At 43.5% G+C, this 24742-nt stretch overlaps 1 protein-coding gene across 1 annotated transcript in view; it reads left to right on the top strand.

The window, feature by feature from the left end:
* Positions 1 to 4422: 4422 nt before the first annotated feature.
* Positions 4423 to 24742, top strand: part of LOC126092946 (acyloxyacyl hydrolase-like) — a 77761-nt gene continuing 57441 nt past the window's right edge. Inside the window, exons 1-8 of the mRNA XM_049908677.1 lie at positions 4423 to 4738; positions 4855 to 5011; positions 5119 to 5254; positions 5437 to 5610; positions 8767 to 9030; positions 9165 to 9269; positions 23810 to 24003; positions 24080 to 24252. Of these exons, the coding sequence (XP_049764634.1) occupies positions 4654 to 4738; positions 4855 to 5011; positions 5119 to 5254; positions 5437 to 5610; positions 8767 to 9030; positions 9165 to 9269; positions 23810 to 24003; positions 24080 to 24252 (1288 nt within the window). The 5' untranslated portion in view covers positions 4423 to 4653. The remainder of the gene's footprint in view (positions 4739 to 4854; positions 5012 to 5118; positions 5255 to 5436; positions 5611 to 8766; positions 9031 to 9164; positions 9270 to 23809; positions 24004 to 24079; positions 24253 to 24742) is intronic.

The following is a 24742-nucleotide window of genomic DNA, read 5'->3' as shown; positions in this document are numbered from 1 at the left end:
GTGCCAAGACTCCATCTCTCTCCTGACCTGTGTATGCTGAGACATCCTGACAGTAAATGACTGTCATATATTTGTCTGTGGTACAATGTGTTACAATGTTCTGCATACTTCAGCTATATTCGTGTTACGCTCGCAACATGTTAACAAATAATAAAATGTAAAAGAAAGTATGGTATCGAAGGGATGTGAACCCTAATTACTTCTGCGAAATTTTGGAGACTCAGACACTGCCATGTAGTTACCAGAAAACAATACCGATTTACTCTGATTTATTCGAAGTAGAAGCACCGTAATGTTTCAAATAGATAAAAGTAAGCGTTATAAATGTATAACACTCTGCCGAAAAAATACAGCAGCCTGAAGGACAAGGTCATTTTGTTGACAAGTGAGGAGACAGGTAGCTTATCATTGTAAGAGTACACCATAAATTCAGACCAAATTAAGCACACTCACAGTAAAGAGTGCCCAAACAGTTGCTTCGATCCACTGTGTACCAACCTCTCGGAGCAACTTAGGCGTGTATCCTCGCATGCAAAGGTGCCAAATCGCATCCTGTAATAGATTGTCCCAAATATCTTGCGCATTTTGCTGAAATTCGGCAATGGCTCTTGCAGACCCTGGAGAACGAGTAAATTCCCGCTCCATCAAGACCCATACATGTTCACTTGGAGAGAGATCTGTTGATCTTGCTAGCCAGGGCACTATTTGTACACTACAAAGAACATGTTGCGTAGTGGCATCCACTGCTGCACTGTTCTGCTGAAAAGGTTCATGACCTTCCTGTTAGAGAAGTGGCAGTAGTACGGGGATAACAGCCTGTACAACTCTGTGGCACTGGTTACATTCCCCTGCAAAAACACCAGATGTAACCATAAGTTGTAAATGATTCCCCCCCCCCCCCCCCACCACCAAGAACACAGGGATGGGACCTGCATGTCGTGGGCCAATGCTCTCTGGAATAGGCAGCTCACCAGGTCTATGCCATACATCTATGTCCATCTCTCGCGTACAGACAGAACCTGTTCTCACAATTGGAGACAAAAGAGTGCCACTCCACTCTCCAGTCGACTCTTTAGCGGCGCCAAAGTAGAAGTGCTTGGTGGTGTCGTGGTAGCCTGGCCAGATTCACTCTTGTTCTAAGTCCTACAGCAAGCAGACGGTTCCCAATGGTCCCTAATGACAATGCAGGTGCAACACCTGCCCGGATTTCGTCCCTGGATGATGTACTGCCGGCCACCGCGATTCGTATAATGAGTCGATTTTGACATGCAACTGTGCTATTCAAACGTCCGGAACCTGATTTATACGGTACTAAGGTTTGAACTTTAATAGTGGCAACTATTTATTTACAGCTCACACAAAATAGATACATGTTTTAAAGTTTTACTGACCTTCAAAGCAGTCACCAGCATTGTGTATGCCGGCCGGTGTGGCCGTGTGGTTCTAAGCGCTTTAGTCTGGAACCGCGTGACCGCTACGGTCGCAGGTTCGAATCCTGCCTCGGGCATGGATGTGTGTGATGTCCTTAGGTTAGTTAGGTTTAAGTAGTTCTAAGTTCTAGGGGACTGATGACCTCAGATGTTAAGTCCCATAGTGCTCAGAGCCATTTGAACCATTTTGAAGCATTGTGTATAACCCACTGCCAGTGGTGTGGAAGTCGTAGGATACTCTTAGCAGTGCCAGTTGTGTTGACAGTTCTAGTGGCGCGGTCTATTCCCCGACGAATTTGTAGCAGTTCTGAAGCGAATGCCGTGAAGTGTTTCCTTCAGTTAAGAAATCGAGTCGAACTCATAAGGGTTTAAATCAGGGGAGTGCATTAGGTGGTATAGCACTTAGCAGCCCCATCAGTCAAACAAATCAGTAACAGCTTGCACTGTACATGCTTGAGCACTGTCCTGCAAAATGAGGTCAGATCCTGCAGACAGTGTCATCACTTCTGTCACTATGCTGTTCATTTTTGACACACAACCTATGACCAGCTTAGAGACAGAAGTGCTGACACTTTCTGCATGACCTGTTTTGCACGAGCTGTAAATAAATAGTGGCCACTATTAAAGTTCCAACCCTCGTATATACGGGAATTGTTCACAGACCATTGTTGAAAGCAGCGACACACCACCGATACATTGTGGCCAAGACGTGCATCAATCCTTCGATTCGTCCAACCAGCTTGCTGCAGGTTCAAACGACTTGAAACTATTCAACAAGAGTATGTACTCTTCGGTAGGGCATGGTTGTACTCTACAATGAATGTTGCAAACAATGTTCGCCAATAAATTCAGCCCAGTTTCTGCATGTAGAGTCAAAACAGTGGGCGCATGAAGCGCCATCTGGTCGCCACGGCCGTGGCAAATGAATCAATAATACCGCAACCCCTCAGTTTGTACATACGTACCTGGTGCGACTTAACACAGTCCTTCACCGTGTTGCATTTTTTCCAGCAGTATATGCGGTAATTATACAAAGTAACAAAAAAACACACTGCTTCAAGTGTGTTACATGTGGTGTTGCCGCCGTTGCGAGTGTTACCACTAGTGCGAACTGTACCGAAGGTACCGGTACTCAAGGCCTTTCGAACAGTTTCGTTTTGTCGACTGACTGAACATGGAGCGGTACAAAAGCAAAACAAAAATCTAGACATTATTCCAGAAATCACTTATCAGATTGCAGGTTTCCTTTATTCAGCTACGCTTAATCTGCCAGTTCGACTGCAGCTTGTACGAGGTGCATTCAAGTTCTAAGGCCTCCGATTTTTTTTCTCCAGACTGGAAAGAGATAGAAACATGTGCATTGTTTTAAAATGAGGCCGTGTTCATTGTCAATACGTCCCAGAGATGGCAGCACCATACGGCAGATGGAATTTTACCGCCAGCGGCGAGAATGAGAACTGTTTTAAATACTTAAAATGGCGACGTTTTCCTTACTTGAACAGCGTGCAATCATTCGTTTTCTGAATTTGCGTGGTGTGAAACCAATTGAAATTCATCGACAGTTGAAGGAGACATGTGGTGATGGAGTTACGGATGTGTCGAAAGTGCGTTTGTGGGTGCGAGAGTTTAATGAAGGCAGAACATCGTGTGACAACAAACCGAAACAAGCCGGTCTGACGACATGATCGAAATAGTGGAGAGAATTGTTTTGGGGGATCGCCGAATGACTGTTGAACAGATCGCCTCCAGAGTTGGCATTTCTGTGGGTTCTGTGCACACAATCCTGCATGACGACCTGAAAATGCGAAAAGTGTCATCCAGGTGGGTGCCACGAATGCTGACGGACGACCACATGGCTGCCCGTGTGGCATGTTGCCAAGCAATGTTGACGTGCAACGACAGCACAAATGGGAGTTTCTTTTCGTCGGTTGTGACAATGGATGAGATGTGGATGCCATTTTTCAATCCAGAAACAAAGCGCCAGTCAGCTCAATGGAAGCACACAGATTCACCGCCACCAAAAAAAATTCGGGTAACCGCCAGTGCTGAAAAAATGATGGTGTCCATGTTCTGGGACAGCGAGGGCGTAATCCTTACCCATTGCGTTCCAAAGGGCACTACGGTAACAGGTGCATCCTACGAAAATGTTTTGAAGAACAAATTCCTTCCTGCACTGCAACAAAAACGTCCGGGAAGGGCTGTGCGTGTGCTGTTTCACCAAGACAACGCACCCGCACATCGAGCTAACGTCACGCAACAGTTTCTTCGTGATAACAACTTTGAAGTGATTCCTCATGCTCCCTACTCACCTGACCTAGCTCCTAGTGACTTTTGGCTTTTTCCAACAATGAAAATTGTGGCCGCACATTCACCAGCCGTGCTGCTATTGCCTCAGCGATTTTCCAGTGGTCAAAACAGACTCCTAAAGAAGCCTTCGCCGCTGCCATGGAATCATGGCGTCAGCGTTGTGAAAAATGTGTACGTCTGCAGGGCGATTACGTCGAGAAGTAACGCCAGTTTCATCGATTTCAGGTGAGTAGTTAATTAGAAAAAAAAATCGGAGACCTTAGAACTTGAATGCACCTCGTACCATCGAAGGAATGATATTCATCACATGTTAGGTTTGAAATGAATGGCAATGATGAAAATTGGCTGCTAGCATATTTAATGTTGTACGATGTTCACCCATAACAGCGAAGTGAGATACGGTGGGTTTGTGTATTTACTTTTTATACTCTTCTTTCTCCAAGATTTTTTAGAGTCGTATGTCGTAGCTCCCTTTTTCTATGTTGTGTTCACTAATCTCTGTCTGTAACAATCCGAAAGTGCTGTTACAGGTACGGGAGAGAGATCCTACGATCGATCTTACCTTCTGTCCTGACGTGATGAAATGATAGGTCGATAGGCTCGTTATCGAACACTAGCACTCTCGACCAACAGTACAATTGGTATAAAAGATCGATATTCCTTTTATCGACATATCTTGGTGTTCTATGCTATCGACCAATACACGATTAAAAGGACGGGTTTAAAAAGAAATGTATGACCGTCACCCCATAATGTTGTGCATAGGGTGGTAGACATTTGGCTTTGTGTGTTGTGATGTTCTCTCTTACGAAGTTTTCGTTATGGCTCTCAGATTTGTGACGATAACATAATTATCTTGAAGTGATTGGCAGCCAACCAGATTTTCCCTGATATCATCTAACTAGTCAGCTTCATAATGTTTTTTTGCGCTGCTGCATTTCTTATACTCCTAGTGAGTGGTTGCGAAGCTAGAGGTGTTAATGGAGGTTTGTCTTGTGCTGGTAAGTACGTGAAGCACTACAATCGCAAAACAAAAATCCATTACTATTCCTTAAATCACTTGTCATATTGCATGTCTTGTTTGTTCTGTTACGCATAATCTCATTTTCGGTAGCAGCTTGTACCATCGTATTTGGTCTCGCAGACCAGTTAGCAGAAATCCACAATGAAAGCCTCTTAGCTGGTTCGTTACGAGTTTGTGATATGTTGCCTTCGCCGGGAAACGATTACTGTAGGGACATTGTTAAACTTGTGTGGCCACTCTTAGTAAATAGGTAAGGCAGCCCATAGAGAGAGGTACAGTTGTCAGAAATATTTAGCTTGTTTTGTCATTTGGGAAGACTACTGCCTTCAGTTCATACTTTTCTTATTTTGCTTTCAGGGAAGTTTCCAAATATTTTACACCAGATGTCTTTTGCTATGGTATTGATGTGTGCTACACTGAAGAAAATACTGGTTTTTGTCATTTGTTCCCAAGGCCATTGTCGAATTTTAGGAATACAGTGCATCAGATAAAGGTAGGTGTTTCATCAGTATTGTGCAGCATTGCCCTCCCAAAATAAAAGAAATGGCTTAGTTTGTATAATTGCTTGAATATTTGTTACGTTATAGGAATTTTGATCTCTCAACGACACTACTGCACAGCAAAATGTCAGCAAACAATGATAATGATGATGATAATTTTGTACAATTATTCCAGAAAGTAACAGCACAAAACGGAAGGGGGAAAGAATATCAGCAACATTTAGAGAGATTAGGAATTGCTTTATGTCATATTCCTGGAATAAAACAGATATGTGATATGTTCAATAAAACATGGATGAAAACAGAGCCTGCTATTGATCTAGATGGTGACCGCTTCAGTATAGTCAATGTAAGTATGAATTTTCCACCATGGAAGTTTTGCTATGATAGTCTGTTAGACTGCTTTGTTCCAGCATACCACAATGCACTAATCTGCAGATTAATTATATGATCCAGTTTAAGCCTAGTGTATGGTATGGTAACAAATACCCTTCAGGTAATTTTTCGTGTATTCGGGTTTTTTTAAGTAAGGGAACTTACATATCCCGACTGGAATATTAATTTAAATCCTTTTATTTTACCAAGATTCCATATATTATACAGCAGCACCTAAATTAACAGGGGCTATGTAGAGTACTGATTCATACCTGACACAAAGAAGGCTTGTGTGGTCATTGTCAATTTCCATAAAATATTTGGATTCACATCACAATATAAGAATAACAGAAGACATCATAACATATTATGAACTGAGCAAAATAGCAGCACATGCAACCTAAAAATAACTGCAACATGTGTGTTTTGTTACTTTATTCATAAGCATAATTGATGAAAATATGGTATGACAGACTGCCCCTCCTTTCCTTTTGTGTTTGAAGTATAAATATTTTAGCTGTTTGGTGTGTTTCTATTTTGGTCTCTATTTACAAATTTTTGTCAAGAACGGTTTATGCCAGGTAATAGCCATTGTGTCTAATGCAGAAATATTTGCCAGCATTACATTTATGTTTCTGTCATTAAATTGGATCACAGAAACAGTTAAAATTGTTTTCTTTATGGATATTGTGAATTTTTCTCTATGGATTAAGGATCCTTAATATCTTGGAGACAGTTACAAGCTGCTTACACTGGCCAAACTTCTAACAGAATGGAACTGTCTCAAGCATTGTTACATTGGAGAGCTCTGGAGCCCAGTATGCAATTTTTTAATTATTCTTAACTATATCATGTAGTGAAGCTAGTAGAAATGATTAAGTACACTCTGTGTTGGAATATCATCAATATTAGGAAGATGATTGATTCCTACTTACCATAAAGACGACCTGTTGACTGGTACACATTATAGTTTTTGGCCAAAGCCTTCTCAGCACCCCCCCCCCCCCCCCCCCACACACACACACACCCCCCTCACGTATACATGACTGCTATGACTAGCAGCTGTAACCAGAATGCAGTTGTCATTTGAAAAGCAATCTGGACCAAGGTGGGGGGGATGGATAACAGGCTATGGGTGGAGTGAGAGAAGAACGCTGTCTGACAGGGCGAGCAGGGACTAGATGGCAGCCTGATGAGACTGCAAGGCAAAGCATCGGGAGGTGGGGGAGAGCGGGGAAATGAACGGAAAACGAGAGGAGCAGGGAGAGGAAAGGACAGGTGGATGCATTGGCAGAGGGCAGCATACAGTAGGAGGGGGGGAGGGGTAAAGGAAAGGGAAGAGGTGATAGGACAGAAGGGGCATAAACTGCAGTAGGTTACTGTAGGTTGTGGCTGGGATAATTTTGAGAGGGAGAATTTGTTGTAAGAATAACTCCCATCTGCACAGTTTAGAAAAGCTGATATTGGAGGGGAGGATCCAGATGGCCAGAGTTGTGAATCAGCCATTAAAATCAAGCCTGTTATGTTCAGCTGCATGTCGTGCCATAGGGTGATCTCCATTGCTCTTGGCCACAGTTTCATAGTGACCATTCATCCTGGTGGACAGCTGGTTGGTAGTCACACCAATATAAAATTTGTAGGTTAAAATGGTTGCAGCACAGCTGGTATGCAACATGGCTGCTTTTGTGGGTGGCCTGGCCTTTGATGGGGTAAGATAAGCCTGTGATAGGACTGGAATAGCAAGTGCTGGGTGGTTGGATGGATTGGAGTAGTCTTGCACCTGCTGGGTGACTTTTCTGAACTCTCCCCATTTTCTAAACCTCATCAGTTCTTTTCGTTCGCAACTCTTCCTTCCCTTCCTCCAGCCTCCCAGGAGAGGTCCCACCGACTCCAAAAATGCAGTTTTCAATATGTGTGTTCTGCTGCCGCCACTTTGTGAGTAGACATTTTCTTCTTCTGCTTCGTTAGGACCCTTCAGGATCACATGTGGCTTCTTTTTCACATCTTCTTTCTTCCCAATACCTCTCCATTCTCTCACTTACTCTGCTTCTTTCTTCTTCTGTTAAGACAACTTTGATTTTGGTGTGCGGCCATCTGTGACCATCCACCGACCCTTTGTACTTCTCTGTCCTGTACTACTGCCTGCTGATTCTGTCCTTTCAGTCATCTCTGACCTCCTTTGCCCAGTTGTTTCCCGTATGACATTGTGCATTCCATATCTTCTTAGTCAACCTCTCCTCATAAATCCTCACGATGTGCCCAACAAATCTTAATCTCCTCTTCGTATCTAGTTCGATATGGGTTCAATATTTTCATACAGTTCCTGTTATGTTCTGTGTATCCAGATATCCCCATGTTTTCTGGTGCCCCACATGTCTCTCAAAATTTTCTGCTCCTCCTCCTCCTCCAACTATATACAAGCTCTCTTGCTGGGTGTGCTCGTTTCTGATGCATACAGGGCAGCATTTCTTACAGTTGCTGTGTCATGTCGCAGTCTGGCATTTCATGATAGATTTTTCTTGCCATATGTTGTGTTCACCCCATACCGAAGCTTCTGCAAAAGCTGTGCCCTGTCTACTGCACTACTGTTGCTCTGTATGCCACCAGTTATCTTCTCCCCCAAATAACGAGAACTGTTGACGTTCTCAACCTCTTGGCCATCTATCTTTCAGCCAGACTCAGTGTTCAATGTCTTGGTCTTTTTATATGTAATCTTCAGTCTGACCTTTCCTGCTGTTTCGGCTAGACTTTTTAGTGCTGTCTTTACCTCTTCTTCTGTCTCATGTAAGAGTGGCATGTCATCTGTGAATGCCAGGCAGTCAATGTTGCATTATGTTTGACCTTCTATCCTGTTTGCACATGTTTGATCTTCATGTTACTATTTAGTTGTCACCACTGTCTCACTACCTTGTCCAAAACCAGGTTAAATAAAATTTGTGACAGTCCACCCCCTTTCTGGGCTATGGTTTTTATTTTGAAGCTGTCTGACAGCGTACTGCAATGCCTAATCCTGGCAGTAAACTTTTTGTCTATCCAATTACATTACATTTTCAAAAGTTGATTATTATTGTTAAAAGTTAAAACAGAGTTATTTGTTGTAATGTAAGTTAGAAACAGCTGGTTATTACAGACAGCTAGAGGCTACCATTGGAGGGGCAGAGACTGTGAAGACTGGAACCCGTTAGCATACCCTGGCCGTGAACCAGAAAATGGAGACACAGCAGCAGACTATAACTGCAATGGCATCTGGGGCATAGATCAGAAGAGTGGAAAACCATATGAGGATGAATTTTGTAAAGAGACAGGTTCAAGAGGATTGATTATAATTGGAGACTCAGTTTCAGCACACTTCCATTTCCCAGAAGCTTGGATGAATCCACTGTTGATCTCAAATGTAAGTAAAATGAATTGAGTACTCATTTCAAACTGTTGCTCAAATTATTGCTTTTTATTTTCCTTTGTTTTGAATAGATTTACAACTCACATTCAAGCATTTAATAAATTTGTTGTTTTTTCCTTTCATTTCAGTATGTTCTTCATAATTACACAGAACATCTTCTAGATGAGCTAGACTGGCCACATTTAGGATATGCCACAGGGTTTACAAACACTACAGAACCGCTTCTTATAAAGGTATGTTTATAGAACTTCGAAAAGGAGTTTTAATTTTTTGACCCTGAATTTAGGTAGTTCCTAATATTCTTTAGTTCTTGTTTTTTTATGTGTGCAAAATGAGAGGTCTGTGCATGAATTTCATTGTCATTTGATAAATAGAAACCATATAAATACACTTTGTAGATTACTTTAACATTAGTAACAGTTTTTAAATAAACCACAGAAACCATTAAATGTAACTGTTTAATCAGTAAATGTTTCTATCATTGCAGCTTATCATTAAAAGAAGTCTTGTGGTACAGCTAATAATCTTTACAAAGCAGAACACAGCTGCGTATAGTGGTTTTCAGTTACAAAATGAAGTGCATAGGGAACAGTATGTTTGGGACATTGATCTGACATCAAGAAAAGTGGAGTTTCATATCCCATCTGATCTGATTATCTAGGTTGAGCTGATCTGTGGGTTGCCTAAATGATTTATCTGATGAGGCAAAGTCCAATTTTCTTTCCCATCATTATCCAATGAAGCTAGAGCATTACTCACCACCATACAGTAATACTTTTTATGATGCTCGTATTCTGGAAATACAACACTGTTCAATCCCTCAAGGTATTACTTATCTTTCAAAACCTCTCCTTTCTTAGCTTTGATGTTGGAGCACTTGATGCGGTAACCTATTTCTCTGGCATCCTGACACCATGATGATGCCATTTAGATCATTATGTTTACACATGTGCAATTTCTTCCATATGCCATTGTTTCTTATATTTCCACTTCTCACTTCATAAGAGAAAAATCTCTCTTTGCTCTCTTTACTTTGACTTTCATTTTAGTGAAGAGTCTGTCATTCACTCCCATATAGAAGAGTTGGTTTTGCTATCACAGTTGTGTAATCTGATTTGTATTTTTTTTTCCTTGTCATTTGCAATGAGAGGGGAAGAGAGAGATATCAGAAATTTATGGAGGATATGTAACGGCATCCCAGCAAAACTTCTGCAGTGCAGTGTAGCTCCTTCTCTCTTGATGTTACTGCCTTCACCTTTAAAATAATTCTGCATTACACTATAGGGAAACTAAATTGCTTCATAGGAGAATGATGATAACAACTTGAGACCGTACTTCAGTAGTTTCTGGAATTCCTTATATGCCCACCGAACAGGGCATCTTGTTGTCAAAGAAAAAAATTGCCATTATTTATGGATGAAGTATAAGGTATAGTCAAATGCAAACAAAGTAGATGGAAAAAGATAAGTGCAATATCTATTACTTCAAAAGTAATCACCATAACTGTTAATGCATTTATCCTACAGTGAGACAAGACAGCCAGTCTCTTCATGGACAAATGTTTGTGGTTGCATATGGAGCCATGATTGTACCCAAACATGCACCTCTTCATCCAAAGCATATCAATGGATATGAATGTCACTCTTCATGGTTCCAAAAATGTGGAAATTGCATCGGGAGAGTTTGGAACTCCTTAGAGAATGTGTAAGGCATTCCCAGTGAAACTTCTGCAGTGTTGTCGAAACTACAGACATGCCAGCCTCAGGAAGTCATGATCATCTGTATCACAAAATGCAAGAGACTGCTGCTCATTGACTTTCTAGGACTCACCGCTACAATTAACGCACAATCAACCATGGTCATTCTGCACAAATTAAAGCTTTCTGTCAAGTCCAAAAACCCAGGAATGTTGACAGAAGACATCATTCTGTTGTAGGGTCATATGTTACCAAGAATATTTCAACTATGCTGCAGAAATTTCACTGGGAAGCCCTTACATATCTTCTACTCAGTCCTGATCATTCCGCATGCAATTTATACATTTTTTGGAGCCCCAAAACTACCGTAGACATTTGTGGCTGTCTTATTTGCTGGGATGAAGAGGTGTACACTAGAGTAAATTTGTTGTTCCCTAAGCAATCACATTATTTCTCCAGGAAGGCACTGACCATTTTGTTTCACAGTGAGATAAATGTATTAACAGTTATGATCATTACTTTTGAATTAATAAACAGTTTATTTACTTTTTCCCTATGACTGTCTCTTATAATTATGTACATTAAACAGGAAACCAAATATTTGTTTAATGAGATAGTTCATGATTTCAAATTCTGTAAAACACTCTGAGAGGAAAGCTTGTGAAGAAGGGGTGCATGTTTTAGGATATTTTGGAAACCATAGAGTGAGTTTAGCCTCAGTAAAGGCATACTGGAGTAGATGCAGCAGTTAAGAGCTATTCAGCAAAGCTTTTGAGGACGCAAGTCAGAACCAACAATTAAGTAAAAGAAACAGAAAACAGAATATTTTTTACTTCAGAATAGGTGCACAAATTTTAGTTTGGTTGCTTAAAATGTTTTGAAGTGAAAGTAAAGTTATCTTAATATGAAAGACAGGTAGTACAAGACACAAAAACAGCCTTGTCTGAAATGACAATACTAGGATAAGCAAAATAAAATCCACGGAAAACTCACACCTATTGTGAATCAGTGGCTCATTATGTTCACTGGAAATTTTGGAAAAAGACACCAACAGGGTCCAAGAAAACAATCAAAAAGATGTTCGTTCTTGAAACTGGAAAGAAAGTCAACGCTATTCAAGCTCAAGGGAATAGCTGCCACCCATCTGCAGATGTTTTATTTTCATAAATTACTTCTTTCTATTCCATAAAAAAAAACAATGAGTTAAGACTAAGGAAATGTGAATCATAAATCTGTGGATAATGGTATTGTGGCGATTAGAGGAAGAGACTGCGTTACAAGAATACCGAAGATTTAACTGCAAACTTTTGCTTGAAAGTGTCAGTGTTTGGTGAATGAAAATGAATCTCCTTTTTCAAAGTTGAGAAACAGTGACGATTATTTTTCAAAACACTGTTACCCACATGTCTCAATGTAAGCAACTAATTACCACTGAGTGAGGCAGTGGAATCGTAATACACTGAACTAGTATTTTGAATATGAGCACTTGAAATCCCAGTCTGTCCATCCAGATTTAGGTTTTTTGTGATTTCTGTAAATCATGTAAGCCAAATGCTGCTGCCCCCCCCCCCCCCCCCCCTGCAAGTCTGGGGGTAAGAATAGGCCCAAGGTATTCCTGCCTGTCGTAAGAGGTGACTAAGAGTCTCTCACATTTCCGCCTTTATGTGATGGTCCCTGTAGGGTCTGACCTCCAGTCTTCAAAATTTTTCCAAATAGCCAGCCATTTGGGGAAGGGCGCCTTACATGGTGCATCGTTCAGTTCAGTTCTGTAGCCCGCTTTCTCGTCGTCGCGTTGCAGTCTCGCTCGTCCTCCATCTCTTGGGTGAGGACACCTTCCTGGGTGCGTTTTCCACCATGCACTATGCAGTGTCGCTTTCTGCGCCGACGATGACCATGGACTTGTTTACACCTGATGTCCAGCACGGTAGCTAGTCCGTTGTGGTGGGGCTGCCATCTACCCTTGTTATAACCAGGAATAACACAATAACCTCTTCAGTCTGGTTTATTAAATCACAAATCACTTTTTAACAATTATGTTAGCCAAGCGTCTACCCAGGCTCACACTCAGAAATAATGCAGAATTAAAGTTTGTTTATACCAATGTCCGAATGTGCATGATGGGGTGCACGTTCCGTAATTATTCCAAGTCCAGTGAAGTTCAGTCTCTCCAAGTGAAGTCGCAAGATTTTCCGCCGAGCAGCCAGGTAACCTCAAGTGGTGCGGCGAGTCATCCACAAGCAGCTGGAACACGGCGTACTGCACTTCCCGATGAGAACTGTTGTTTGCGGCAGCAGCCGGGTTTATATAAGGCTTGCTAGTTAATGGAGCCGTTGGCTGGGGTCACTGTTTTCCAGGGAAAACCAATCGGAATGTTTCCTGGTGTAGCCAATTGCTGTGTGCCGACAAACGCACGCGCGCGAAGGCGGCCAGCGATGGTAGCCGCGAGCCGCCCGGAGAAGTGTGACCAGCGATGTATTTCTCGGCCACATAAGGGAGCGTGTGTGTGAAAACGGCCAGCAATGGGAGCAGCGGGCCGCCCAGAGAAGTGCGGCCAGCGATGTATTTGGCGGTCACGTTCTGGAGCGCGTTGTTTGGTGTTTGTTAGAAGTGGTGTATACCACAACCCTGTTGGTTATAGCCCCCTGATAACAAAGGGATCGCTTTACTGATGCCTGTGCCGTTAACTCCCCACTTATGCCAAGAAGGAGATGCCTCTCAGCCTGGGGCATCGGGATTCCCGGCAATGGCCATCCTGCCAAGCGGCCTTTGCTGCGGCTGGGTGGCACCCATGGGGAGGGCCCCTGGTCGGAGTGTGTGCCACTAGGGCGGATGAAGCGTACCACATCATCACTTGCTGGTGATCAAACACCAGCAGTCTCTAAGCATTCTAAGTCTCAGTACAATGCAAGGAAGTTCAACCCTAAATAATTCCCTTCCCTGGCCACACCATGGGAGGAACGCCAGGCTAAGGATGGCAGCGAACGTTATTCACCCAGGTACTTCGTACGTACGAGAACTGATAGGGACACCTTTGTTTCGATGAAGCCACCGTCTTTTGTAGACCATTTAGAGAACAGGTTTGGATAGGTGGAGGGCTTGTCCAAAATGCGGTCATGGTTAGTCTTGATAAAGACAGAATCCTCTGTCCAGTCACGGACATTACTCACTTGTGACAAGCTGCGGGATGTTTCCGTTACCATCACGCCCCATAAGCGCTTAAATATGGTCCAGGATATTATATTCCACAGGGACCTTCTTCTGCAGTCTGACGACGAGCAGCATGCCAACTTAGTGACGAAGCATTCATTTTGTCCGGCGCGTCCATCAGGGTCTGAGGGATAATCAGGTTGCCACTGGTGCCTTCATCTTGGCCTTCAAGAGTGACACATTTCATGAGAAGGTCAAAGTGGTGGTCTACCACCATGATGTAAAGCCATTTATCCCTCCCCCCTATGTGGTGCTTTAAGTGCTAGAAGTTTGGCCATACGTCTTGCCGCTGTACTTCCAGCATCACATGTCGAGATTGTGGACGTCTGTCACATCCCAATACTCCATATGCCCCGCCTCCCATCCGTGTCATCTGCAGAGAGCATCATTCCCGTTGCTCGCCAGACTGCAGGATTTTACAGCGTGAAAGGAAAATCATGGCATACAAGACCCTGGACCGACTGACCTACACTGAGGCTAACTGGAAATTTGAGCGTCTTCATCCTGTAGCTATGCTGCCATGATGAGAACAGTTCTGGCCCCATCCGTTCTGCGAATTCCGGTGGACTCTCCGAGCCAGACACCTGTCCCCTTGATGGTGGAGGGCACTTCTCTCCCAGTTGCTCCCACACCACCTACCTCGGAAGCACTGCCCCCCCCCCCCCCCCCCAATCAGGTACACCAGTCCCGACTTCTCAGCCGGAGAAGTGTAAGTCTTCTTGGCACTTCTTGCTAGTGACCCTTGGGTCACTCCCTTCCCAGGTTTCCACTAGTGGGAAAGATGACTCCCGCCAGTGGCTGAAGTGCCCAAAAGTAGCTGGTCGTAGGGCTTCACTATCATCTCAGTCCTGCAGACTGAATCAGTCAAGCTCTCCCATCCAGAGAAACCCAAGGAGCAGCAAGAGAAATCCAAAAAGAAGACCCCCAAGACCAAAGGACTTGCGGTGGCACCCACACTACCGCTACCTAGAAAGTTTGCTTATGAGGATGAGGTGGAGATTCTGGCGTTCGCTGAGGACCTAGATCTCACCAGACCCTCAGCCACCATGGATACAGACTGCTCAGGAAATAAATCGGTGGCAGCAGGTGACCCTGAGGCATTAACTGCCTCATTGAATATTCCATGCCTTCCCAGCCTCACCATCATGTCATCCTCCAGTGGAATTGCGGCAGTTTTTTCTACCGCCTGGCTGAGCCACAGCAACTGTTAAGCTTTACACTTGCTTTCTGCATTGCCCTCCAGGAAAACTGGTTCTCGGCAATGCGAAACCCTGCTCTGCACGCTGTAAGGGATGTTACAGGAACCTTAGCAACTATAATTGAGTGTCGGGTGAAGTTTGCGTCTATGTCCTCAACTCCGTATGCAGTGAATCTGTGCCACTTCAAACCCATCTTGAAGCTGTGGCTGTCAGGATAAGGATGACACAGGAAATAACTGTCTGCAATGTACATCTTCCTCCAGATGGTGCAGCACCCCTGAACACATTGGCTGCACTGGTTGATCAGCTGTCTAAACCTTTCCTACTTTTGGGAGATTTTAACACTCATAACCCCTTGTGGGGTGGCACTATGTTTACTGGCTGAGGCAGAGATGTCGAAAATTTACTGTCACAACTCAACCTCTGCCTCTTAAATACGGGTGGCACATGGCGCATATTCGGCCATTGATCTCTCGGTTTGCAGTCCTGTCCTTCTCCCCTCTATCCACTGGCACAGAGTAACATATACAGAGAGGAAGCCCCCCCTAAACCACTGTCCCGGGGGTGTGCTCGTAGTTCCGTTAGACGACAGTAGATGTCAGGCGTGTCGCCTGCTTAGTTTCGGGAGATCATGCTAGAGGCGCTTCGGCAACGGCCTCCCAGACGTCAAGGGTAGCAAGGTGGGGTGACAGAGGGGTGAGACCGAGAGAGGGTAGCCGCATCTGTGTAGGCAGCAACAAGCAATACTTACATAGAAAATTTGGGCCAACGCTTTCGGCAGCGAGCACTTCCGCGTGATGTCACTGTCGAGAAGAGATGGTTTTTCACGTTCGCGCATGGCCGTATTCCGCTTAAGCCACCATTAATTTACTAAACTGAAGGGCGATGTAATAAGATATGAGTTCGATTGAAGCTTACCTACACAGGGACTTACTGCTTCCCATGGCAATGAAATTATCATACTGTCTTTCTAGTAATGACAGATGTATAACTACGTATTATGGATCACCTTGACATATACATTCTATTGTTTAACATTTTCTATGAGATAAGTTATAACTTGGCATCCTTCAGTTGTTATTAAGTATTACACATTTTTAATAGTACAGGAAACGCAACAATCATAAGAGCTTTCAGTTTCTAAACGCAGTTTTTTCGTCACAATCAGCAATAGTGTATAACATTTTTTTCGTGCAGATATTAAGTAGAAAGGAAACGATAGAATTCCATTTACTTGTCGTTTTTGCGTTTGATGACTGTGAAGCTTCAGTATTGATTGCCGTACTTCAACAATTCAACAACAACAAATTAAATACCTTAATCCCATATGGAATGAACTGCGGAAGCTCTCCATGTGTGTGCTCCTTTCTGCAGCTGTTTAGCCCTCGTTGTCTTTGCTGACGTGTTAGGTGCCTTATCCGGATGTAGGTACAGTAATGAACTTAGTGTAAATTGCGGAGATCTCTTGAGAAATAGTTTGAAGCTTCCGATTAAAAGTTTTGGCAGGTTTTTATCACATCTGCTTCTTTACACAAAGAGCTGCGTTTGAAGAGACGATTAAGCTAGGACGAGATAGTTCCTCAGTTGCCGCAGAGCTTATAGGACCTTTTGATATTACTATTATCTTGTCACTATGATGTCCAAGTGATTGCTCTATGGAGTCGGATCTGGAAGAAATACATCCAGTGATGTATTTTTGCGTCTCTTTCGTGACCAGCAGTATACAGACTGCTTCCAGGCTCCATATAAACCACATGCAATAACAACCTGTACCTTTCAAATAACTTCCGGGAATTCAGCCAGGTAACACTTTCAGCGACCGCCGATATTTCGGCGGGAGAACACCCCGCCATTTTCAAGGCAAACTGCTGAAAGTGTTACCTGGCTGAATTCCCGGAAATTATTTGAAAGTTGTATACGCCAGGAGAAACTCAGGTCTCACAACCTGTACCTGGCTATGTGGTCCATATATGGCGTCACTTTGTTAGTCGTAGCATATGCCAATCATTTCATCAAATGCTCAACACACACAAATTTTCTGCTTCACTTAAGCTTGTTTTTTGCTTACTCGTGAAGTGCTTTTAGCAAACCTTTTGTGTACTTTAGTCGTCAGCACTGTATAGATACTTAATGCTTTGCATTACTTCCTCTCTTTGCTTAACGCGTGAAACAGTAATAGCGGATAGCAATATACTGAGAACGAAAAGCAAATTAAACACTGAATTGTTTTCCCTCAATGGTGATAATTCTTCATTAAGTTTTTTTAATTTCATCCTCGATAATACCTTTCTCTGATTCTATGCTTTGATCTACTTTTTCTAGCATGTTAAGTGCACGTTTACAAGTTTCACAAGCTTATAGAATTTGCAGTCGGCTTTAAAACCTATTTTGGTTGAAGTTTCTTTAATTCAGCTTATAGATACTGTAAACAAACGTCCTCTCTAAAGTTTTTGCTACAGGCAGTAGCATTTTTAATGTTAATGCTGTCACTACTGCTACAGAGCTGAACCCACTGAGCAAATGTTTCAGGAGTTCGAGGGAACTTATGACAAGTAATACTACTGCCTTTTAGTCTTCTGATTACAGTTTTCACACACAGCCGTAGGACAATTCGACATTATTAATGTCAAACATAACGAACAAACTCGAAAGAAGCAAAAATAAACAGCAACAACATGAAACTTAATCGCTTCAACACGTAACAGTGTGCGCGAACTGTGCCGAGCTTCTCGACGGTGACGTATTGCGCAGATCGGAGCAGTTCTGCGCAGACACTATGGGCCCTACCTGAGGCAGCAAAGCCTGAGACAAGTTCTTCACAGTACGTGAAGACAGACCTTTTGAAATAAGCAATGTTGGAAAATACTTCTAACAAATAATGGAAAGGAGCGCCGCAACAAAATTTTGCGCTTCTCCGCTGTGCGCAATTTTGGCTGTAGCAGCTGGCTGATTCTCTAATAGGGAGCCGTGATGAGCCAATATTCATAACTAGATTTTATGCTGAAAACTGGCCTTCTATAACAGACGTTACAACATAGTGTCACAAGACAATTCTGTTGCATAATTCTGCATACAGCTGCAACTGGCGGCAGCGACTAAATGTCTCAGAACTGGATGGTGCCCTGTGCCGGCATTTGAGGGGAAGTGGTGGTGGGGATTTCCACTGCCACGGCCTCGTGTGCAGTTACCTGCTGCCCGCTGTCCGAGCAGTTTCGCACCCCAGCGCCATCCCGTGTCATCTGACAGAACTGCTGTAACCCCCCGTCCCACACCCCTGTCCACGTCAACAGGCCCTTATGGAGGTTGCCTGTCTGGATATCTTTGTCTGTGCCACTGGAGAGCTCATGATGACCTGTGGGGTAGTGACCACTTCCTCATCTTCCTGTCACTGCCCCAGCGTCGGGCACACAGGCACCTGCCCAGATGGGCTTTAAACAATGCGGACTGGGGAACTTTCACTTCTTCTGTCACCATTGAATCTCCCCCACACGGTAACATCGGTGTGATGGTTGAGCAAGTGTGGCAGAAAATGTGATCCCTCACTCATTAGGGTGTCCACGGTGAAAGGCAGTCGCGTGGTGGTCGCCGGAAGTCGCTGAAGCAATTAAGGAGCATTGGCGAGCTCTACAGTGGTATAAGCGGCATCCTTCTCTGGAGCACCTCATAGCCTTTAAACGGCTTTGTGCCCATATTCGTGATCTTATCAAACAACGGAAGCAGGAGTGTTGGTAGAGATACGTCTCGACCATTGGATGCCAAACGTTACTTTCCCAAGTCTGGACGAAGATCAGATGTCTTTTTGGGTACCAGACTCCAACAAGTGTCCCTGGCATTAACACCAATGGCATGTTGTCTACCGATGCAAATGCGATTGCTGAGCACTATGCTCGAGCCTATGCATCGGAGAACTACCCCCCAGCCTTTCGCACCCTCAAATGGCGTAAGGAAAGGGAAGTCCTCTCGTTCGCTACATGCCACAGTGAACCCTATAACGCCCCATTTACGGAGTGGGAGCTCCTCAGTGCCCTTGCACATTGCCCCAACACAGCTCCTGGGCCATATTGGACCCATGGTCGGGTGGTTAAACATCTCTCATATGACTACAAGCGACATCTCCTCGTCATCTTCAAGCAGATCTTGTGTGATAGCATCTTTCAGTCGCAATGATGGGAGAGCACCATCATACTGATGCTTTCTTAAAACCGGTAAAAACCCACTTGATGTGGATAGCTATCAGCTCTTCAACCTCTCCAACGTTCTTTGTAAGCTGCTGGAACGTATGGTGTGTCGGCAGTTGCGTTGGGTCCTGGAGTCACTTGGCCTACTGGCTTCATGTCAGGGCGGCTTCCGCCAGGGTCGCTCTGCCACTGATAATCTTTTGTCCCTTGAGTTTGCCATCCTGACAGCCTTTTTCATACGCCAACACCTTATTGCCATCTTTTTTGATTTACGAAAAGCGTATGACACGACCTGGCGACATCATATCCTTGGCACATTATACGAGTGGGGATCTGAGGCCCAATCCTGTATTTTATCCAAAACTTCTTGAGGCTTCATAGTTTCCATGTCCAAGTTGGTGCCTCCCATAATTCCATCCATATAGAGGAGAATGGAGTCCCACAGGGCTCTATATTGAGTATCTCTCTCTTTTAATGGCCATTAACGGTCTAGTGGAAGCTGTAGGGCCATCCGTCATGCCTTCTCTGTATGCGGATGACTTCTACATTTCTTACTGTTCCTCTGGTACTGGTGTTGCTGAGCGGCGTCTACAGGGAGCCATTCACAAGGCGGAGTCATGGGCTCATGGCTTCCAGTTTTCAGCTGCGAAGTCGTGTGTCATGAACTTCTGTCAGCGTCATACTGTTCATCCGGAATGAGAACTTTATCTTACTGACAATCCACTCACTGTAGTGGAGGCATATCAATTCTTAGGACTAATTTTTGATGCCCTGTTGACTTGGCTACCTCGCCTTCGTCAGATTAAGCTTAAATTCTGGCAGCACTTCAATGCCCTCCGCTGCCTGAACAACACCAACTGGGGTGCAGATCACTCTACGCTCTGCAGCTCTACAGAGCCCTTGTTCAATCCTGCCTTGCCAGTATCCTGGTGGAGGCCAGAGTCCCTCCATTGTAGGTTAGGCATGCACAACTGCTCGCCAGTTACGTAGTAAATGTTCATAGTTCTCCTGCACATCCGAATTACTGTCTCCTTTTCCCACCCACGCAGCCTGTCTCCCGCATCGGCAGCCTAGGTCAGGGCTGACATTGCGGTTTGCATGCAATCCCTTCTGTCTGAACTGGAGTCCTCCCCTCCACTCACGTACACCTCCATGGTGTACACCTAGGCCACGGCTTCGCCTACACCTTTCACGTGACCCTAAGGGCTCAGTTAGCCCTGCAACTCTCTGCTGTCACTTCCTCTCGATTCTTGACATGTACCGGGACCATGAAGTGGTTTACACTGACTGCTCGATGGCCGATGGTCACACTTTCTTTGCCTGTATTCACAGAGGACATATAGAACAGCACTTCTTACCCAATGGCTGCAGTGTTTTCACTGCAGGGCTGGCGGCCATATTTTGTGCTCTTGAGCATATTCGCTCATGCCCATGTGAGTCATTTCTGCTGTGTACTGACTCCTTGAGCAGCCTACAAGCTATCGACCAGTGCTACCCTTGTCATCCTTTGGTAGCGACCATCCAGGAGTTCATCTATGTGATGGAATGGTCCAGTCATTCAGTAGTATGTGTCTGGACCCCAGGTCACGTCGGAATCCCAGGCAACGAACTTGCCGACAGGCTGGCCAAACAGGCTATGCAGAAACTGCTTCTGGAGATGGTCATGTCTGAACCTGACCTGTGTTCTGACTTGTGCCTCGGGGTTTTTAGGCTTTGGGAGATGGAATGGCATAACAGTCATAACACTACGCATAACAAACTGCGTGTTATTAAGGATACTACAAATGTGTGGAAGTATTGCATGCGGGCCTCTCGCAGGGAATCAGTTGTCCTTTGCCGGCTCCACATTGACCGTGCTTGGGTGACTCACAGTTATCTCCTGTGCCTTGAAGACCCACCTCAGTGTTGGTGCGGTGCCTGGTTGACAGTGACCATCTTGTGGTACACTGTCCCGCTTTGACTGCTCAGCAACAGAATCTTGGGTTACAGGACTCGTTGCCACTAATTTTATCTGACAGTGCCTCATTGGCCGATTTAGTTTTACATTTTATTTGTGAGGGTGGGTTTTATCATTTGATCTAAGTTTTAGAGCATGTCCTTTGTCCCACTGTATCCCCCACCCTAGTGCTTTTAGGGTGGAGGTTTTAATGTGTTGCAGAGTGGCTGGTTTCTCCTCTTTATTCTCATGGTCAGCCAGCCATGGTCATCTGCTTTGTTGTTTAACGCTCTTCATCCCATTTCTTGCGTTTCTGTGGTTTTCTTGTCCCTCTTTTGTCCATTTACAAGTTTGTTGCCCTTCATTGTTCTTGTGAGTTTTCCTTTCATTCCAATTTGTGTTGGCAGTCTCGTTTGTTTTATTCTCACACTTGTGGAATTGTTTTATTCGGAACAAGGGACTGATGGCCTCGTAGTTTGGTCCCCCCCCCCCCCCCCCCTTTCCCCTTTAATCCAACCAACCAAATGGTGGGATGGTTGCTTGGAAAGGTCACATCAAATTTCCTTCGCCATTATGAATTTGTTACATATTTGTAAATATCTCATCATCGACTGGACATTAAACCCTATCTTCCTTCCTTTTACCGTACCACCTTGATTATTGTGCTCTGATGTTTGCCTAAGCTCAGCGAACTTTAATTTGTGTGTCTTCTCTAGTTAATGTAAGGGTTGTGCTTTGAAAAGAATTGTTGGCCTTTTCTATGCTAGATGTAAATACCGTATTTACTCGAATCTAAGCCGCACCTGAAAAATGAGATTCAAAATCAAGGAAAAAAAATTTCCCCGAATCTAAGCCGCACCTGAAATTTGAGGCTCGAAATTCAAGGGGAGAGAAAAGTTTTAGGCCACACCTCCAAATCGAAACAAAGTTGGTCCATTGTAATAGGAGACACAATTTAGGTCGAATGAATGACGATACAGCTACAGTAGTTTGGTTTGAGTAGTAAGCTTAGCAGTTAAGCTTTACCAGGTAGTCATTGCTATGCGTCAGGCGCTCCGTCCGTATTTATATGGGTACCCTTCCTTTTTCACGAGCTTCGTCTGGTGTGAATTGATTGCTTATTTTTCTTTGATCTGATAAGTGCTGTTCTCTTTGTTATAGGTGTTTGAGTCACTCTAAGCTGAAAATGCATTACTGTACTGTGTCATGCACTGTTTGTTGCATTCTGATAATGAGTGTTTACGACCTGTCGCCGCTCGCGGCATGGCTTGTTTTTGTGCGCGCTACCGCTGCTTACAATAAAAAAAAAAAAGAGAGAGGAATCGTCTCATTAGCGAAACAATGGCAAGAGACTGCTATTTGTTGTTACTTGCATTGATGCTTTCTTTGATAATGATCAAGCACCAAATAATAGACTGCGTATGATAGAAGATTTCTGAACGAGAGTTTAGCGAAAAATTTTCTCCATTTGAAAATCTTTGCAGACGCCTCTTTAGTACGTTACATTCTGCACGGAAATTAGTCATCTTAGATTTAAAAATCTAGTCAATTGCCGTGCTTCATTTCTGACTGTATCACCATTAGGCATAAGAATAATACGAATATAAACATGATGTGCTATGTATATTCTTCTGTGATTGCTGTTGTCTCACTCTAGTTTCATAGTTTATTAGGCAGACAGGATTTAAATGAGATAGCAATAGCAAAGAATATATGGCAAAATGTTTATATTCGTATTATTCTTATGGTGAAGAGAATACTTCATGTGATTCACAATTCATAAAAGTTCCTATTAGCAACCATCTCCTCTCACAGGTAGGAAAAAATTCAGAACGTAGAGTTGGCCTTATTGACAAGCATCCAAAAAAAGTCTTGCCAGTCGGATTTTCGTAGTACATTGAAATGCTGCTACTTTCGAAGATGAACAATACGGAATTTGTATTCACTTTGTTGGATAATGTATGAAAATGCAGTGGTCGAAACTCGGGGCAGAGAAAAAAAGCTCGTCTTCCACTTTTTTTTAAATTTATTTACTGACGCAGAGGTTTTGGCGCCAGTATTTATCTTTGTGCCTGCAAAGCATGCATGTGTAGCGCTACATATATTCGACAGCAGAAGTTAGTTGTGGCGGCACGTACCAACATTTTTCAGAACTTCTGCTTACTTTGCACTCGATTCTAAGCCGCAGGCGGTTTTTTGGATTACAAAAACCGGAAAAAAAGTGCGGCTTAGATTCGAGTAAATACGGTAATGGGTCCAATTATGGGTAAGAATCAAGTTGTACATTCTGACAGGGAAAGCTTTGTGGGTGATGTTGAATGAGTAAAGGGATAGAAAGTGCTTAAGGGGAGGGACGGTGTCTGCATTTTGGATAACAGTGTACAGATATTTCAATATGTGAAACTGCCCTACATCCAAAACATTTTGTGAAAACTGTTCAGTTTTGATTATCAGCTGAAATTTGTATCATGGTTTCCTTCACTGACTCTATGCTGTATATTTTCTTTGTATATCTTGTCTCAGAGTCTCTACTAATTAAGTAATGAATTATTTCAGGGTCGGACAGATTCCATCTATCTGAGGCTAAGAGATCGCAATCTGTGTAACCACAGGGATTATCAAAATATTTGTCGTAATGGAGATTCCAGCTTTGATGCTGTAAAGCGTGTGAAAAGCATTGCTCGTAACAAGAACAGGGACAAACCAGCACTTGTTATATACGGTTTGTTTGGAAATGATGTCTGTAACAAGTAAGTTGATGATTCAAAGTTTGATTGTTATATGGACTGGAAAACTGTTTTAATTTTGTCGTGATTTGATTTTCAGTCATGCGGACACTATATCCAATATGACAACTCCAGAAGAGTACCGGAAGAATGTAATGGAAGTGCTGAGTGCACTGGACACTATGCTTCCCAAAGGAAGTCATGTACTTCTAATTGGATTGGTTGATGGGAGTTTCATCTATCCAGAGATGGCCAATAGGTTCCATCCTTTAGGTATGATTTGCTCCCAGGACAAAATGCTCAGTTATTTATTGAACTGAAGTTTGGAAGATAGACCACTGTGTAAGGAATGACAGGGGCTAAAATACGCAAACAGTTTACCATGCTCTTCCGTTGCATGCTGCTGTTGGCAGTTTGTTTCCAATGGCAACAGCCAATTCGATGATAGTATGTGGTAAAACAAATGAACAAACACCATCCAAACAGGCCTTGAAGGCCCAGCAGTACTAACCAGCCGCCATATCATTCTCGCCCTTAGGCATCACCAGATGCAGGTACAGAGGGGCTTGTGATCAGCTCACTGCTCTCCTGGATAGCCAATGAGTATCACTGAATTTCATTATTTCTTTCAGCAGAAGATGGAAATTGATTAATTTTTGGTGTGGAGTGTGGGAAGAAAAGTAAATGTGCTCATGGACTGATCTCTAGTGAAGCCCGCGGCTTAGGTTGGGATGGAAAAAAAAAAGAAACAAATAAAAATAAA

This window comes from Schistocerca cancellata, chromosome 7 (genome assembly GCF_023864275.1).
Source record: "Schistocerca cancellata isolate TAMUIC-IGC-003103 chromosome 7, iqSchCanc2.1, whole genome shotgun sequence".
NCBI lineage: Eukaryota > Metazoa > Arthropoda > Insecta > Orthoptera > Acrididae > Schistocerca > Schistocerca cancellata.
Note: the sequence above shows the minus strand (reverse complement) of the source record. Positions and strands in the feature narration are given on the sequence as shown.